At 27.5% G+C, this 20,607-nt stretch overlaps 1 protein-coding gene across 1 annotated transcript; it reads left to right on the top strand.

The window, feature by feature from the left end:
* The first annotated feature begins 11,617 nt into the window (after positions 1–11,617).
* LOC129966522 (small nuclear ribonucleoprotein G-like) lies at positions 11,618–14,765 on the top strand. Its single transcript, XM_056080958.1, has 4 exons — positions 11,618–11,783; positions 11,897–11,919; positions 13,457–13,581; positions 14,561–14,765. The coding sequence occupies exons 1-4, from the start codon at positions 11,752–11,754 to the stop codon at positions 14,615–14,617; spliced, it is 237 nt and encodes a 78-aa protein (XP_055936933.1). The 5' UTR covers positions 11,618–11,751; the 3' UTR covers positions 14,618–14,765.
* Positions 14,766–20,607: the final 5,842 nt, after the last annotated feature.

Consider the following 20,607-nt stretch of genomic DNA (forward strand, 5'->3'; position numbering starts at 1 on the left):
TATTCATTGTCTTTCAACTCAATAAACTGTAAGATTTTTATTTTAGAGCAAAATTTATGGTAATTTTTACTGCAGACATTTTTTAATATGGAAGTTCTTAAAGTGGAGTAAGTAACGTATGGCAGCATTCAAAAGCAAACAAAAGAAAGGCAGAAAATCAGCCAAAAGATATTTTTAAATAATCGCATACTTGTGATGCCTTAAAAAGCTTGATAAACCATCCGTCTTTCACGACCAGCTGTTCGACCTTTATCTATATAAAATAATTAGCAAAGAACCATTCTCCCAGCCACTTTAACAGTACCGATTCCACCAATTTCTTTTTCAAAAAAAAAAAATTAATGCCAATTAATGTTATATGAAGGTCGTATGAATTTCACGACAAATCAGTGGCGATCTTCTCCCACGCACCGCCTATTTCAGTGAGCAATTTCAAAAACATTACTCAAAGCACTCTTGGAAAGTGTTTGCTAGTCACAACCGCTAAATAAAATATCTAATCTACCAATTTTGCCATTTTTTTTAAAAATTGCATATGAAAGCTCACAACTTTTAAATCCGACATCAAGGATCGTCTGCAGCCTCAAACCCAATTATCGGTAAATATACAAAATAAAAGACAGTAAACTTTAACAATTGGATCGACATCTCTATTTCAGTTAACTCCGTTACTTTGCAAATATAGCTAAACTATGAGAATGTTTTATCATTATTATTCAGTCATAATTTTAACACTTTCACTGCCTCGGTTCAGGCCTGATGCTCAGATTACCTATCTAATTAGATGACCCTTTCTTTGATATTTCTTAGTTATGTTAGAAAGGGGAATCATCTAATTAGCTAGCTAGCTGCAGTTAGAACTTAGGTGTGACCCATGAGGGATGCTCATGACAGTGAGCTTCTTAGACAGTGCTCTTTTATTTATTTTTTTATTAGTTGTATTTCATCAAAATTCATCGACATGAACTGTATTAATCACATTTATATGATCAAGAATTAGGCTAATATTAATTCGAAATAATTTTGTCATATCACTCAACTTTAATAAAATACAGCTTATCCAAAAAAAAAAAAAAAAAAAAAAAAAAAAAACCAAAAGTATAGGTAGAATAATATAAGTAAAAATTGCTCAATAATGATAGAGAATTCTGATAGATTAATTATAATTCCAAGTGACGAAATTGGTCGAGTTATGAAGCCTGAAGGCAAAGTTTTATTTTGCAAAATATCCCGAAACGAAAAGAAAGGGGGAAAACGAGCATTAATGACATATCGGAGAATCATGAACTTTTATATGAAGTAAAATGTTTTGTTTGTTTGGGATTGAGCCGTCTATCGAAAATAGGGAACAATGAGTGGCAGTCGACCCTTGTTTCTATATTTAGGGTTGATGAGCTTGAATATAAAATAACAAATTCATACGAAAATATAAGAATTAAATTTATTCGAAATTCGGAAAAATTAATTAAATGTATTATTATTAAAAATGTTTAATGCAAAAATAAGAAATGCATAGAAAATGCATGCTTATTGCAGAAAAATTAAAAGGAAAGTTATTAAATAAAATGTGTGGACATATAAAAAATTTAGGATCCCTATCAAAGCGATGTGTAATCTAGTTGGTAATTAAGTTCTTAAAACATAAAAATGCAACAGAAAAACACAATATAACAAAATTCTATCTATTCAAATATAAAACTTATAAAGAGAAGCTAAATAAAAATAATTATAAAGGTTAAATAAAAGCGTCTGAAAACAGAATTGAATTATCCTCGAAATAAGTTCACTCGACCAATTTAACATTTATAAAATAAAAAGAAGAATATTTACAAGAATAAATTAAGAAATATGCCTAAATTTAACATTTCTTTTTTCTTTTTCTTAGGAACCGAAGTATGCATATCTAAATTAAAGAAAGATTAATGAAAAACAAGAAATTAAAATTCCTGAATTTTTGATTAACTGTATAAGTAATTATAACCAATTGGCCTTAAGAAAATTAGAAGTAAATGAAAACGCTATTTTATAGCATTAGCATTATAACATAAACAATTAACTATTATATATTCTCGAGTCATAGACGATTTAACTGTCTGTCTTGTTGAGCATTAATAATAGAAATTCGCGTTTATTATCAGTAGAAAAGTTAAAAGAAATAACGTTATCAATGTTTCAAAAGTTTGCTTTCGTTGCTCAGTTAAGATTTACAATCAGCAATCCATATGTAAAAAGTGTCCCAAAGGCAGTCAAAAGGAAACTCCTTTTAAAGTCAATCATACCGTAGGCGGACAAATGCATTATCTCTTTCTTTTCCATTCTCTTGAGAATACGAATTTCTTTTTCATTTCTCGCATTGCTTATTTGTTCATGCTTATTTATCAAGAGTCCGATTGTGGTTTTGATCTTCCTCATATCATCCGGGATCTTGGAACTACAGATCGTTAGTGAAGTCAGGAGAACTATGCCTGTGAATACATTGCAGCTCATTTCAACGAGTATGTAAGTTTCGATTTCTGCTTTTAAGACGAGCGATAATACTGAATACAAATTGAAGTAACTATGCATCAAAGCTATAAGCAATGGAAATGATAGTATCCTCTTCAGGAAATGGAAGTTCTCCTCGATAAAGTCGTAATACTTCAATACATTGGCATACTTTTGTATTTTAAAACATAAATCCATAGATTTTAAGTAATCGTTGAGATATGTGAGATGCAGTTTGTGAAGATGAATGAGAAAGCACATGAATAAAACAATGAGAGATGGAAATTGCATGTACACTGTCATAAATGAATAACATCCGGCAACATTCACAATTCTTTTGTGAGTTTTATCTTCGAGTTTGTACTTCAGGCTCCAGAAGTCAGTTGCCCCGTCTACATCGTCCATTAAATATGCAGATGCTACAGCTAAACTTGGTGTCAAAATGCAAAAAATAAACACTAACGAATTAAGGAGTAGTACGTGACTTCTGTTCAAATATTTGTTTAAGCATTGAGAGTTCAATGAGGCAATCAATTGTTCCAGATGTCGTCTTTGATATACTATAGAAAACCAAAGAATAAACGATAAAATGTCTATGAATACATAAGTAAAACCTAATTTAATATTTGTTTGATTATAAAATGTCCTCAAGCCAGACACAAGTAAATAAAGGGCAGAAAAATTGAATATCGTCACATAAAAGTAAGAGAGACATTTCAGCGTTTTCTGAAAAGGTATTCTAGTTCTTCTGGAAGGAAAAATCCAGAACAAAATACCATTATAAATAACAATTATAGGTCTTCTTTTCATGGTTATTTAAAGACATTCACTTCGGAATTCTGAACATTTGTAAAACTGTTGTTAGATATTTGTAACTAAAAAAATATTTCGGTTTTTACTCTGAATAATACCAATGGTACAGACAATTTTCATTTGTGTAGCATTAATCCAGAGAAAATATAACTTGATGAAGTAATAGCCATAAAGATATTTTATCTACACAATATTGATGTAACTATATTACTTTCCAAAGATATACCTTATAATCCTCACACATTTATTTGATTTAACAACTTCTTAAGTTTTTGACAATGGAAATTTTGATTTGCCGAGCATAACTGCAGAAAAATTTAACTAGCGAAAGTAGCAATCATAACGTCAATGTCTTTGCACGATAAAGAAATTACTTTCAACACTTTTCTATAATTTCAATAGACTTTCTTAATTTGTACCAGTATTTAGTAAAAATTATGACATATACCAACAATTTAACTTCAAAAGAATTTTCTCAAGGAAGATAAAAATAAATCTACGAACAATTTTTTTTATTAAACTTTCTTAATTTCTCTAATGAAATTGAAGAGTTTGAATGTCTCCATTTTTAAACTGCCTGGCAATAGCAATGATTATTTTATTACACTTTTGCACAATTTATCTTGAGAGTAAACAAAATCTTTCAAAAATTATTCGATAAAGTTAATTTAAAAATTTTGAAAACAGAAAAATATTTTTCCTTTTTCATGAATCATTGGAAGTTAAAGTGTCTCTTTTCTTTGAATCCCATGTAGGTTACATTTTCTGTTTTCCTACATTAACAATAAATTTACCATCATACATTTCATGAAATAGAACAGTGACGTCATCTTAACAGCTGAATAATTAAAAATCCAACGGAGCTTCGAGGAGACTAAAATTCTGATGTCTTCGTAGCTCAGTATATATATCAGTCAGAGAGCAGAGATGAAATTTGTATTAATACAATCTTTACCGTTTATTAAAAAAAGGATTATTCAATAGCTTCTTCATTGCAGATACGCATTATCTTCTTTTTTTTATTGACAAATAAATACACCTCGCACAAAGAAAAGATTGTAAGAATAAACAGACAACAACGAAATTTATCATAAATTAATTATGTATTCATCCATTTATTGAATACAAAGTTAATTATTCATAGATGGCAATCAATGTTTCCGAAAATATTAAGAACATTCATTCTAATTATGAAAATACCGCACGAAAGTTACGAATATATCGATTAAGTCAGAAAAAAATATTACAACAGAATATAACATTGCAAACATTTATAACGGATAGAGGAACAACTACGGAGGACAAACAGTAACGAATTTATCTATTTACAGAGTTTTGAAAATATTTGCTTTGAAACCTTGCGAGTTCGGGCAACAAAGCTCTTCGTTCGAAAATATATAAAAGGATCGTGAAATATTTCATTGCATTATCTATAGACTCATAGGCTTTGCCAAGAATGCGTCCATTAAAAAAAAAACAAGCTAATCTATATATTATATTAGCAAGATGGCACGAAAAATGTAGTGAATTAAAAACTGTTTTTAATGCATATCGATTGAATTAAAGAAAAACGGTGAATAATATTATTCTAAGTTAACTTTTATTTTCTCCAGCTAATAGAATTTATGAATGATATACGAACGTGTTGACTCGATAATAAGTAAATTAAACGGTCACCTTCAAATAATGAGTATTGATTTATCTAAAAAATGTGCATGTGAAATGTATATCACGATTAATAAAGCACGTCAATCGTTTTAAAAAGAAAATAAAGACTTACTATTAGTTTTAGAATATAATGCCGAATCCTTTTAAACAATTATATTCTGCAGCGGGGGAGGGGAAATGCAATGTAGAGTGTGTTAGAACATACTTTTAGAGTTCTTTGCTAAGTTTCATTTTCTCAAGCTATTGTTTTCATCTCCTTCGTTATTTTCTCCTTGTCGTTATTCTCTTTTAATTCGAAACTTTTGTAATGTTTCTCTATTTTGCTTAGTGAAAAACAACATTCATCTTACATCTTATCTTTCTTTAAATGAGATTAAAACCAAATAGCGCATGGGCAAAAGCACGGAAATTTTCGATTTTTGAAACAGTAATAATAACTCATAAAACTTAATATTTAAGTGTTAGTGAGATAATTATATATGTGGCAAAAAATAACATTTCTTTGTCTTTTATAAAAAAAATCCTTCTAAGAATGTGAAGAGTAACGAAATGTGATTTGTTCATGTCATTCTATGGTCAGTCTCATTTGTGCTATTTTAAGTTTTTAAAATTGTTTGTTTGTATTTTAATCTTGAAAAAATACACAAAGAAAATCTAATTTTTAATAGAAAGGAGCATTAAATGAGTCATTAAATCAAAACAAAATAAATGTAATAAAAATGGAAATTCAAGACTTATCGCGAAGAAATACTCAACAAACTTAACAAAAATGTATACTTCAGTCAATGGAATGAATTCTGAAATTTAAGAGTTTCAAATCTATAATTGTGATAATTATGAGTTTTGTGAGGGTAATGGAAGATATGTTTCTTTTAAAAGAAACGAGGTTATAAAGTGAAATATAGTTTATCATACAATGTGCTTTCATTTAGTTTCCCCTTTTCCAACTGATGACGCATCGTTTACTTCTTCAAAATCAAGTTTGGATCTTCCTTTCAGCATTTTTAACTCGTTTTGATGATTGCAACTACATTATTTTTAAAACAACAAAGGAAAGAAGGCACAATAAAAACTTACCTCAGTGGTCGCTCTGAAATACGCACTGCAAATTCGAAGAATTCTATTAACGCTTTGAAATGCAAATGATTAATAGTTCGCCGAGAGGAGTTACGAGAATAACCAAAGTCGTGTTTCTTAGCAAGCAGTGGTAAGAAGATGCAAACCGTAATTTTTCTTTGTTGTATTTCTTACGTATATACGCTAGCTGGCATATTAAATAATTTTTTCTTCTTTCGATTTTTAAAACTTGAGCATTATCAGAACATAAGACGATGCATTAAGCATGTACATAAATAAACCTAAAATGCTCTTAGTTTAAAATATAGTAAACTGATTATCTGCGAATCGAATGAATTCCATAGATAATCTGCAAAATGACCGAAAAAGAATACAAATCGATACTAAAAAAGACGTAAGAAATTTTTAACAATTTTATATTTACAGTTGAGGGCTTATAAATACAGTTATTACAAAATAAACTGCAGATTTCTGTATGTAAAAATTTATTTACTGTTTTACAAAAAAAATATGTCTTCTAATTTTGTTTTCTCTTTGTGTTAAAACATCTATTTATGATTGAATTTTTTTAGCAACATGCATGACTTTTCTCAGTTCTGTAATGATATAAAAATTACTATCCTTAGTTTTTAAGTACCGATTTGAAAACAAGTTTTATTTCGGCGATGTTAATTTTCTAAATACAATATTTCCTCGTTAAATTTATAAAAAATAATTAGTATTCAATTTTTTAAAATATAATGTAGCTCATTTTCATTGTTTCACTTGTCTTTTTTTTTAATCGAATGCTTTTTTTGCTAATTTTTTGTTTTATTTTTTTTATTTTTAATTGTTTCAAATTTAAAATATAGCACTTTTGTCGATTTTCTTTTTGGGGTTATGTTTTCTTTCAGTTTTGATAGCTTCACTTCTTAAAACTATATTGCCAATAATCATCAAATTAATCTTCAGTAGAAATTTTATTTATTTTTTGTTACTACGGATTTAAATATATTATTTATGATAAGCTGAATGATTTGTAGTAATTGGAATTTATGTTGGAAATATATATATATATATATATATATATATATAACCAAAATTTAATATAGTTTTCATTCAATCTTATCTAATATTCTGGAAAGTTATTCTTTCTATTACATTTCTAAAATGTAATTCTAATTTCATTTCCTCTCAGAAACAAAATTACGGTTATTAATAATTCATTTTTTATGCATAGTTTTTTTTAATAATTATTTTTTAATTCTTTTCGGAGTTTTATAGCAATCAGATTTTAGCTTACCAAAATGTAAAAGATTTGTACATTTTAAAGTTAATTAATATAATCAAATGAATATGATTAATATGACTGGAGAATCAATTGGCCACCAAAGCCAGATAATATATCATAATGAAAGGTTCCGATTATGAAGCTAATAACATTTCCATATGCAAGAAATATTCATGGGCGGAGAAATTGTTTTGATAGTTAACTATCCACCCCTGCAGCACACACATTCAACAATAATTTGAAAATTCATATATTATAATTTGTAAAACTTATTGATATTTCCTAATTTAGAGCAAGAGCATTTATAAGATTCCTCTTATAAGGTTCGTTACAAATTTTGTACTAAACAATTCAAATATTGTTTTCAATGAATTTTTTTTTTTATCCTCATTAATTCGGAATTCAGACATTTGATCCTGTTTTCAGAGGTGGAATCGTGTAAAACTTTTTAAATCAAATTAAAAACTGAATGCATATTTTGCTTTTTTTAAGACAACATATACTTATAATTAAAAAAATATATATTTCTCGCAATTATTTAAAGTTGAAGCCAAATTTGAAAATTTTCAAAAATAAAGCAGAAACAATAATTTGATTTTCAGACGACGATCACATACATCATATTTTGTGATGCAGGATTGCCTGAAATGATAAATTATCAATATTGAAGAAATTTTAAAACTGCTATTTTTTTTTCTTAAAAAATGCTACAATTTTTTTGCAAAAATAAATAGATAAATAAAATTGCAAAAATGTACATAGTTTTTGAAAAATGCTAAAATATAGTGTCTATTGAATTCTGAGTGGAATTAACTGATAAGTAATTTTAAGATTCTTGTAATAAAACAAACTTTTTGACTTAGCCACTGGGTGTATTTTCCTCTTGAAATTCTCCTTTATGTATTTTCAGTTTAGCTTCGTATTATAGTGAGAAAAAGAAATCTAGTACATGTTTTGCGCTGTTTCGATTTGATTCGATTTGGCAAATATTGATAAAAAAAATCTGTACCATGTTACTTAGTTTTAATCGAATTTTTGATAAAAGGATGCATCTTTTATTTTTCGAAATGTTAGTCTAAATCTCTTGAACATAGTAAAATAAATTCCTTAAATATTTGGGGATAAAGAATTAACTGTAATTTTTTTAATTTGTAATTACTACTTACATTTATTTAAGGTTGAAAAACGTTGAGTTTAACTACTTTCTAGCATTCGAAGTTTAGAGAAAGTATTGTAATCATGAAAAAGAATTCAAACTCGAGATTTTGACAAATCTCCATGTTTTAGATATTCTTTAGTCCAAAAAAGAAGTTTTGAAAAAAATATTCGTCTGTCTATCTGTGACAAAGATAACACAAACTCATTCAGACAGATGGAATTTAATATATGGACATAACATCAAATTTGTAGATTTCTGACAAATTTTGAGCAAAATCCGTTCAGAAGAAGTCTGTCCGGATGTTCAAATATATGTTAACATGATTACTATGAAAAATGAAGAGAGCTCTATAGATAGAATTTTATTGTTGTTGTTTGTAATAGCACTTGCCATGGACAAGCCCGCTAACGAAGTCAGCGATTTTAAGCCAAGAGAGTGTCTGTCGTTTTAGTAGCGCCAACGAGGGCCAAGAGTACGTCTTAGCTACTCACGCATCACATTCGCTTGCACAACCCCTTTTTACAGGGTAGCACATTCATACCTCTTACAGATAGAACAGATGAAGAACAACTATGCCCGAACCGGGACTCGAACCCAGGATGCACAAGACACGCTACCTCTATGCCAGGACGCCAGCTTAGAATTTTGTACACAAATTATCTATAGTGTAAACGCTTATCACTATTCACACACCTATTGAAATCCAACAAGGCTTAACAGTCTGTATGTCTGTATTTTCTGAAATAGATAAACACAATAACCCCAAAACTCAAAGACTTGAATTTATTAAATTTGGTATGAGATATCGTGATTACAATTGTAGTTTTGTATCTACTTTTTGTTTCAAAGGGTTGGGAAAAACGTGTCTAAAACAAAAATTTGAGTTACAGACATTATTATCCGCATGCCAGGGATTAATCACCAAAACACTAGCCATGGATCACACGATATATTGAATAAAATTGTTAATTCCATGTATATTAATCCGAAAATTGTTAAATCCATGTATATTAATGTAATCCGAAATATTAATCCATGAGATTAATGTTTCGTAATTATTGTATGCCAATGCCAAGCGTAGCCCTTCTCCAGGAAAACATTTTTAGTACTAAGTTTTGGACAGATCAATTCCTGCTGCTTTTTAATATGCAGTAGTTTAATAATTGGAATGGCCAATCAATTGTTTATTGTTGTGTTTGGCTTAGATTGATTCAAATGGAGTTTCTGTAGTGGGTTTCTGTAAATTACAGTTTGGGATTCCATAATAATAGGCCTTACTATTTAGAAAAATGTTTATATTTCTAAGTTGAAGTCTTTTTTAATACTTTTTTATACTTTTTAAAAATTAATTGCATCTGAAATTTATTGCTTAAAATGATTTACTGTATTATCGTGATTTATTGTGTCATAAAGCAAACTTTTTGTATTATGCTAAATGTTTTTAAATTTATTTTCAGTACTAAATCTTTAATTACTACATCATACACCTAATAAAGATTTTTTTCCTCTTGAAATTCCTTCATTTTTAAAATATTAACACGTGATTGTCTACATTTTTAACATTATGTTTTCCTTAAAATCATTTGTTAACTGTAAATGTACTGATTAATAAAAATAATGTAATCAATATCTTTTGAAATAGTTAGCTCTGTGCATAATCTTAATTTAACTTTTAAATATAAAATAAAACTCATTTTGAAACCAGGCGGAGTCTCTTATAAAAAACTTTCTCCTATGCTCTCTGATAAAGGCGCTGTCCCACCGACCAAAACGCATGGCATTGGCATACAATAGTTACGAAACATTAATCTTTGATGCTAATTTAACAATTTTACTGAATGTAAAATCGTATGACCCATAGTAAATGTTTTCGCGATTAATCCTTGGTATGCGTTTAATAGTATCAAAAAATCAGATTTGTATTTTAGATCCATTTTTCCCAACCGACTGAAACAAAACTTTGACACAAACTACACTTATAGTTACAAATCGCATATCAAATTTGGTGTATTTAAGTCATTGCGTTTTTGATTTATCGCGTTTACATGCTTCTGAAAGGACAGACTTAAAAACTGTTGCCTGCTATTGAATTTGGCTCAAAATTTAATAGGTATTTCCACTATAAATGCTAAATCTGTGTATCAAATTTTATGCACCTAGTTCTCCTCGTTTTATAGTTATCGTGTTAACTTATATTCGACCATCCGGACTGACAGACTGCCTCTTTATTCCGTTCAAAGAAGGTTCGAATAGATAAAAATCTACAAATTTGTTGCAAAGACCGTATACCAAATTTCATTTGTCTAATTCAAATAGTTTTTGAGTTATCTTTCTCACAAATAGACGGACATTTTTAAAAAAATGTGTTTTCTGTGTCTTTTTAAAGACTGTCTCACTAAGGACTAAAACGTTGGGATTAGCCAAAATCTCGAATTTAAATTTTATGATGATTACAATACTTTCTTTGTACTACTTATACGAGAAAATAAAAATATGTTTATTTTAAGTAATTAGCCTTTAAATTAATTATAAGCAATTATAAGCAATATAAGCTTTATCTCCAGCTTGTCGATGGTCGGGAAAGCCGATAGTTCTTTATAACCACATATGACACACCAAATTAAGCTGGCAAACTAGTTAAAAAGCTTTTAAAATTCATTAACAATACCATCATAAATTTCAGTAGACTTTCATAATTAAAAATATAAATAAATAAACTATCTTTCATTAAGTATTTCTGGAATATTTCACTTTAAAAAAAAATAGTTTTTTTTAAAGTAACCATAAAATTTGAGTTTCTGAAATATATTTATAATAAAAAGACGAGTAAAAATATATAACAAATAGTCTCTGATTATAAATAAAAAGAGATTAACAGCAGATTGACCAATGTATATAAAACTCTGATCAGCGGTTTTGATTACTTTCCATCATGTGACTATGAAGAGACGCGAATAAGTCCATTAAAGTGATACTAGTTTGCATATTATTATCAATTGCCAAATTTTAAAGGTTTTTAAAAAAACTAAAATCAAACTGTCTCTGAGTCCAAATTTTTGTCTTTTAATGTATTAAATTTTTTTAAAAATTAAATTTAAAGCAGAGTATCCTTTATGATCATAACTATAACTGCAATAACACGGTTACCGTTATTTCATCTTTTTGCCGGGTACTGTTCATGCGTACTGTTAATTCGTTGTCGGTTAATTTGTAATTACTGTTGATTTATTTGCTGAAATATTACTGTAGCGTAGTTTTTTTTAGAAAATTTCTTTCCAAGATGAGTAAGGCACAACCTCCTGAATTAAAACGGTAAGTACTGGATATAAATATTATTTAGTATTTAAAATTTTCAATTACTTTAATAGCCATTTTGAAATTTCGTTGTTTCTGTCAAGTAATGTTTTTTTTCTTTTTGTTTTCAGCTATATGGATAAGAAACTTCATTGTAAGTATAGTTTTCTCTCAAATTTATTTTATATCTAGATCTAAGCTTTTTATGCAAATGAATTAATTTGTTTTTATCTGTCCCTTTTTGAAGTATCAGTGCATTACTGCTAATTCTTATTTCTTCCGAGTATTTTATAAAGTGTTACTACTAATGTAATATATGAGAATTAATGTAATATATTTTATTACTAAGAAATTTCTGTGATTGATCAAAAACATAATTAAATTACTGCATCATCTGGCTTAGTTAATGATGTGGAAAACTGGGCATTAAATCAGCTCATTAACTTTCATAATAAATTATAAGTATGGAAAAGTTTAAAATTTAAATTTAGGAATGTGAAAACTTAACAGAATTCTTTATATTTTAACAATAGTATCTTGAATGAACTTGACATTATGCATTACATCATTACCATAGATGATTGTTATTCACACAAGGAATAGAATAACTTACTTTTGGATAAATTTCGATTCTGTACAATAAATTGTTATAATTTTCAAATGGTTTTCTTTTGCTTTAATCATTATATTTCAATAAAACAATTTTTTCCACATAATTTTCTACTTATTAAAATCTTTCTTTCATTTTTGTAGATATATTACAATACAAAAATTATTATTCACATAAAAAAGAAACTTATATCCTCACAAGGTATATTATTCTATTAAAAGTATTTTGTGCAAAATCAGCCTGGATTTAGCACTAGTTAATGAATGCATTGTTTTAACTGTCTTCTTATTTATTATCTTTATAATAATAAACGTTATTTAACTAGGATATAACTTTTTACTTTCATTTTGAATTGGAAGCATTTAGCATTTTAACAAATATAAAAAATTGCTTAACCATCGTGTTCTGCCTTCATGCTTTTAATTGTGATACTCTATTATAATAATTATAAAGAATGTTATGTTCTTTTTTTTTTTTCTCAAGTCAGCATGGAGTAAATCATGATGTGGAATCTTTTAAATGCTTGCAAACATAGAATTCCCTTATGAATATTGTATATTATAAAAATTATGAATGAAGCCCTATACATCCTATTAGAATTTTCAAATCGTCAGTAGCTTAAGCTTGTCATGAGAAAGTTTATTCTGTTCCTCTTTCAAAAGTAAAAAAGAAATTCATGTTCTTTTTTGATTGCCTAATTATTTGGATTTTCTTTCAGTTGACTAGAATGATTTTGAAGCAGTATTTATATATACAAAGTTTATTTTGATTATTAAGTTATATTACATATAAGAAAAATTTAAAATTTATACCTGCACTGATATCTATTATATAAGATTCATTATCTAGATATAAAATTTAAATTTCTGTTTTATTATTTCTTTACAAGACTTGAAAGTAAAAATGAACATTTAGAATTCTTAAACTTTGTGTAAAACATAACATAAATATAAATTACTGAGCTTTAAAGATGCTCCTATGTATATCTTACTTTATAGCTATATCTCGTTTATTTCTTGGTTTTACTATCTTGACTTAAATAAATTATTCCTTCCATTTGAATAAATTTTTTGCTTTTTAGTGAAATTGAATGGTGGAAGGCGTATTGTTGGAATTCTTCGAGGTTTTGATCCTTTTATGAACCTTGTTATTGATGAAGCTATGGAGAAAACTAAGGATGGAGGTCAAAATGCGATTGGGATGATTGTAAGTATAGTTTATATTAAATTGTATTCTATTTATTCAAATTACAGCATTTTAGAAAATATTGATTTCAATATTTCTTGCCTGTTTAAATTGTTAATTGGCAAAGGTTTTAACTTTAGAGCTAGATTGGAAAGAAAGCTTTGTTATTGTTTAGTACAAATGTATATTATTGAATAGAGGATTATTGAGTAGTAGAATCATTGGTAAAAATGGTTGAATATAAAATATTAAGATGGAATTGTTTTGTTTTTAATTGATAATTTAGATTCCACTTGTAATTAATGTTGTTATTGTTTTTTATTACAATGTTCTTAATTCATTATCAAATTCTTTACACTTTTCATAACATCAATTTGTAAATGCAATATTACTGCTATGAATGAAACATTATTTGTCGTGTTGATTTCTTTTGTTATGGTAGTATAAAATATTTGGATTTCATTATCAGTTGTTTCTGTTAATTTCTTTAAACTTTTCTTTTGTTTATCTTTTTCCTCTTTTGATAGTTTGGTTCATAAATTTGTACGTGATTTGTGGAATAATACTGAAAGTATATTAGATACCTTAAAATTTTAAAAAAAGCCTCATTTTAAGCGTTTAAATTTGTTTAAAATATGGCCAATTTTTAAATGGCCAAATTTTACATTTGGCCATTTAAGAATTGCCAAATGTAAAATTTTCATTATACATTTGGAAGTTTATCATAGCTTCAACTGTCAGCGGTTCAAAATTATGAAGTCTGTCCCAAAATAGCTCTAGTATTGCTTTAAAACGAGATGTTACTATAACTAAATTAAATTTTTTAGCTACATAAACATTTTGTCCTTTGGCTTTTATTAATTAATTGGGTTTAAAATATTTGTTTTGAACTAATTTCTCTTTTTTTGTTATTTAATGAATGTATTTTAAGCTGATAGTGCATAATATGCATATTTTGCATGAAATACCAGTTTTTAATATATACCATATCTCATTTTAGGTTATTCGTGGCAACAGCATTGTTCTTCTGGAAGCATTAGAACGTGTAACTAATTGACACTAATTCATACTATAAGTCATCTTGTAAAAATACATTTTCCATTTTCAGTTTGTTAAAGATGCACTCATATTTACGCTTTTTTATATGTATGTGATTGTACTTTTTTTTTCATTTTGAAAATTAAACATTAACATATTGATACTAATTTGTGTTTTGATTGATTTGAAGAAAGTAAGCAAAATTCATATTCATTCCAACATGAAATATGTCAGTGCAATTAGATGAACAATCATTGTGTGTGACAGTTATCTCTAGGATTTAATTAAAAAATCTTCTAAATATTAAGATATGATTTATTACAAGTTTGAAAATAATTGCATCATTACTGCAGATATATTTTTTTTCAGTTAAATAATTTAAAAAGTTTTTTTTTAATCAACAAACAATCTGCATTCATCACTGGAGAGGAGACTCTGAAAAGTAGACTAAAGTTAGCATACTTTTATTTTGTAAAGATTTTAATTCTTTAGAATAAGGCATACTCAAATTTTTATCTGGCCAGGTCACTTACATTCTTCAAATAAAAGAAATATTATGTAGAATATAAAAGGTGTATTACATGAATGTTTTAAATTGAAACTGAAAGAATCTTTTATGGCAGAAGTCTTAAGTTGCCTGAAAGAATAAGTAAATATTATAGAAAATGGAGAATGAGAAAATTTAACTTGTCATAACTTTTCTTGTAATCTTACTGATCTCTACTATGGTCGGGTATCATTTTTCAGAATTTTCTTATTGTTAAGTTTGACTAACTGTAAACATTGTTTTGATATGTGGAGCAAGCATTTTTAGGTTTAAAAAAAGTTTATGTGGAGAACTTGTTGCATTGAACTTGACACAGTTATTCTATTTATTATAATGAAATGCATATACTTGTAATGGCTAGGTAAAAAAAATTAAATTAGTTATTTTACAAAAAAATCGTATAGACTGCAAGTAATTACATTTTTTCTTGTAAGGAAAATATTTTATTTAAAGCCTCTTTGGAAAGGTAATCAAAAGCTATTAATGGAGTGTTGCATTTCCACATCTAATTTATAAAAAGATAAGTTTTTTAAAATATTAGCTTTCAGTTCTGTGTTAAATTACAATAATTTTTAACAGCGTAGTTATTTTCATTTAAACTAGATTCAACTTCTATGAATTTATCTGCTTTTGTAACAGAAATGCCATCTACTTCAGAGCAATTAACTGAAACAATCATATCAAATCTGCACTTCCCTGACTTTTATCCTGGGAAGAATTTATTTTATTTGGCCTGTAACTTATCTTATGAGTTGAGGAAATAATGCTGATGCATTTGTAATATAATTATTTAAGAATGAATTTTAAATTGAGTGGCGAAAAAGAAATGATTTTCAAATACTTAAGTGATTGTGAGTTGATTATATGAAATTATGAAGACTAATATTTAAAGTTGTACACTGAATTGAGCAAAATAGTGAATGCCTGGTTTGTAAATCAGTGTGTTTTTACAGAAGAGTTTTTTTCTTTTTGTGAGGAGCATGTCCATTTTATAAATAGGTGTAAATAGTCCTTATGAACGTTGAAGATCAGATTTTTGAAATTTTGAGAATATTAATGTAAATTCTGTAATTCAATGTAATTTCAATATTTTCTGGAAAATGCTTGAAATGTAACAAAGAAAATACGAAATTTCATTTCTTTTTAATCAGTTGCTCAGAATTAATATTTTGTTATTTAAAATTCTTATTCAAAAATATTGAATTTACCCTAGTTTAATACAGAGTAACAAAATTATAAAAATTCTAACTTTCAGCATATGTGAAACTTGAAAACCGATATTGACTCATTTATGATCGAATTACATAAAACTTTTTTTTAAATACTTTTAAAGCTGTAATATTTCTTGACAATTCAATGAAATTCAGGAAATTATATATTGGTCTGTCTTTTGTTAACATCTAATTGAAGATTTCTTATCTTGAAAATGAAAATTGGGCTTCAACTTAGTTTTCTAGCTTTCTTTCGGAATACTTCCAGATTGAGCATTAATAGTTTAAATTTTCATTAATAGTCTCAAGTTTGATTATTTGAAAGTATTTTTGAAATGTTAATATTTACGAAGAAATGAATACTTATATTGGGGGGGGGGTAAGGAAAATCTTGTAAAATTTGTTTTCTTTAAATTTCTATGTGTGGTTCCACTTATTTTAGTAATATGAAAAGGAAACGAGAGTGTTCAGAAGCAAAATTTGAAATTATCAGTTTCAAGAATAATAAATTTGAATAAACAAAAATTGCATGATCACTATTTAAGCATTTGGAGCTATACTTTGAAGTTTACAGGATCTATTTCAGAATACCATCATTGTGGAAAAATTTACTTAATTTGGTAGCTCTCTGAACAAAAAAAAAAAAAAATATTTGCGCAGGAGAGTAGGGATATCATGCAAGATTATCCAGTAGTTTTAATCAACAGTAATTTATAGAAAATATCATTAACTTTTAATTGAAAACTCAGCAATTATAAATCTGTTCTTACTGATGTTAGTTATTTATAAAGGAAAATTTAAGACATGATTTATTTTTAAACTATGTTATTTTGCAAAAATACATAGTTTGATGAGAACTTATTTTGTTAAGTAAAAAAAGAATGTAAATATTAGAAATTTGTGGAGAAAAAAAATTCAGGAACTTTTTCCTTGTCTAATCTTAATTGTCTTTTTGTCGTGAAATTCAAGACACCATCAAATTTGTGAAAATTCAGCTTAGATCATAGATGATGTACTTTTGTACAGTGTTCCCTTGTTGAAAATAACAATTTTTTCCTTTCATATTCAATTTTTATTGTTTTCTGAAAAATTTTGCATATAGGCACAGAAGTTTTTTGTGCTGTTAAAACATCAAGCAATGGGAAATGATCTTTACCTTTTGATCCATATGATAACAGACTTCTGTGGCATGTGTGCTAGGCCTAATTGTATATATTTGAAAAAGTAAAACTCACAAATGATTATAATTCTCATTATTATTTAGACTTCAGTGTGTTAAATCATAATGTTTTCTTTAGATAATAAGATTAAGAAGTGTGTGAGGATATTAAGTTCCATTGTTTTAAGAGTTAAGTTTTAATAAAAGAACAATAAAAGTAAACTATTTATTTTTAAAAACCTGTCGATTCTAATAAAATATCTTTTTACATACAAAATTATACTAATAATGCTGCATCACGTTTGGTTCTATGTGGAATCTTGATGCAATTTCTTCTAGATTCATCCTCGCTCATCAAATACAAGCTGAATATTTTCATAATGAAACTTGATGAAAAAAGAATGATGCCGAAAACAACATAGTCTAGAAACAGTAGAATAATAGATATTGATAGAATTATGAATGCTATCGAAAAGCAGCTATAACCGTTTATTAATCCAAGGAGTTGGTTCATCTTTCCTGTAAAGAATAACATTTTCTATCATTATATTCTTTTCTTTTAACTTATTTCATGTTTGCATTTTTAAATTAATACATTTTTAGACTTAAATGAAACTTTTGCTTTCCAAATGGAATTTAATAAAATCAATGGTTTTATTTAACCATTGAAGTTTATTGAGAAGATGTTGCTGATGGTTATTGGATGAATAGGAAATAAAAATTGCATATTGAAGTAATTTCATATATATATTATTAAAAGCAAATGTAAAATATTGTTATCTAAATATTTTCTAAATTAATCATCAAATCTAAAGGTTTTCTAAACTAATTAGAAAACCAAATTATCTATTCCCCCAACCCCAATCACTGATTTGATTTCGTCAATATTCATCTCATACAAAAGCCCCTAGGTTTGTCATGAATGCTTGTTCATCGATCCAACACAGTCCAGTTCCAATTACTTTACCGATTTCACCAACTTTTTTTTTTAAACTTCATATGGGAATTTATAACTTCTAGATGCGTCACATTTCCACCGTCCTTCATTTTCGAGAAGTATCTCAAAATAAAATTTTGACCCCCCCCCTCCCCAACTAGTGCGATATCGTCGATTAATGTCACTGCTTTGCATAAAAACTGAAAAAATTATACAGCTCTATGTTTAATACATAATTATAATTTAAAAAAAAAGGCTTTTTTTAAAAGTTGTACATCAAAACGAGTTGGCGACTGAATTAGTACTATCATTAATATGATGGTCGAACTGCTGTCACTGGAAGGAAGATATCTGGATATTAATCAATTAAAATTCCTATTTTCAGTGGTGAAAAAAAAAAATAAAAAAGACATCACTGCACAATTGAAACTAATAACTTCGAATTGTTTAAGTTGTTGAAAACTTCTCTGATGATAATACGAATAACAATTTAAAATGTTTAATGATTTTTTTTATTAACTATATGAAAAGTTCCAAATTTTAAAAGTCTGAGAATCTCTGCTAAGAATATTGGAAGCGATTTATTTTACATATGTTTAAATACTAAAAAAAAATGGCAATGGATTTTGCTATAAATTTCAGAAAAGCTAAGAAAAAATATTCATAATGTGATTAGATTTATATATTTCGAAATTACACCTTCAGATTTTTCTTCATAGATTGCATGCTGATTAATTAATTAATTTTCAAAAAACGTCATAGTTTCAAATTAATTAATTTTGATCTTACCATGACCGTTGAATTAATGTTTTTTCAACTGCAGTTTCAATGTGGCAGTAAATCGGCAGAATGTTAGTCTCAAGTCCCTCGCATACACGGGCATCGAATTATAGAATTTTTAGTTTTAAATCTGCAATTAAGTTAAATTATAACTCAATTTAAAATGTAAAAATCACTTAGAAATGTTTTAATATCTGAAATGCCTCTTATAATATAGGAATTAAACTGACAAATGTCCCAAATAGGATGTGCCATCTAATTAGAAAATTCAGTAAATTCGTAGGTCTAGATGAAAACTTCTCTGTATTTAGCAAAATGTATTATATTTGATAATTAACAAAGTTAAAAATAATTGATGAAATGCTTTACTTACTTTAAAAATAATGTAAAATCTTTCTGCCGTAAAAGAAACTGCCCAGAAATTTCAAGAATAATATTTATTTGGATATTTCAATTAAATCATTTGGTTGATTTTAGATATTTTGATGCAGTTTCGATTAGGTCAGAGCGTCGTTTTTCAAGTTATTAAAACCAGAGTTGGTTCTTGTTTCCTTAAGACGAATTACAGGTCAATTATTGTGCGCAATAGAAAGCCACGCCTACCTCAGGAAGATCATGTGACCGCAATCGGACAGGTGCAAGTAGTTGTCCAGATGAGAAAACTATTTGTTACTGTCCCATTGGAGTCGCTCGATTTTTCTGAAGTAGGCGTGGGTTTCTCAACCTCGTGTGAACGCTGCTTATGACTGAACGATTTAAATAACTAAATGAATTTTACTATAAAATGCTTTATTAATTTTTAAAAATTTCTTGGACCATTCGTAAAACTCTACCATTGTATTCAAATCTTAATTTTTCAGTAAATCAAAAAACTTATTAAGGTAAGGTTCGAACCATTGTGTACAGAAAACAAAACTTATTACTTAAAGAGTTCAAAAGTGTTTCTGATTCATTTCGGGTAGTTTGATTCATTTTAGATATTATTATATGCAAGCATATCAATCCTAATCCTTTTAGCTATCAAAAATTGATTTGAATTTTGTAAGTTATATTTTCTTTCTTAAGCCGGATTTACATTGGAACAGTTGCAGATTTTGGTTTTGATTGACAGATTGGATTCTAAGATTGGATTAGACTCTATTTGATTTGGATTCTAAGATCTTCAAATTCTCTGACGATTCAGTAAGTAAAAATATTATTTTCAGTACTATTGATGTACTATTTTGAAGAGTGCTCCAGATATGAGAATGAGAAGGTTCCGAATATGATGGTTGGTTCTCGCTTTCCTGGTAGGTATATTAAGGTTGTGGGATCGAGTACCTCTACTACAATGATGAATCCCCTATGATTACTATGACAGAGGCCGTTAGGATTC

Source organism: Argiope bruennichi, chromosome 4 (genome assembly GCF_947563725.1).
Source record: "Argiope bruennichi chromosome 4, qqArgBrue1.1, whole genome shotgun sequence".
In the NCBI taxonomy this organism is placed as follows: Eukaryota; Metazoa; Arthropoda; class Arachnida; order Araneae; family Araneidae; genus Argiope; species Argiope bruennichi.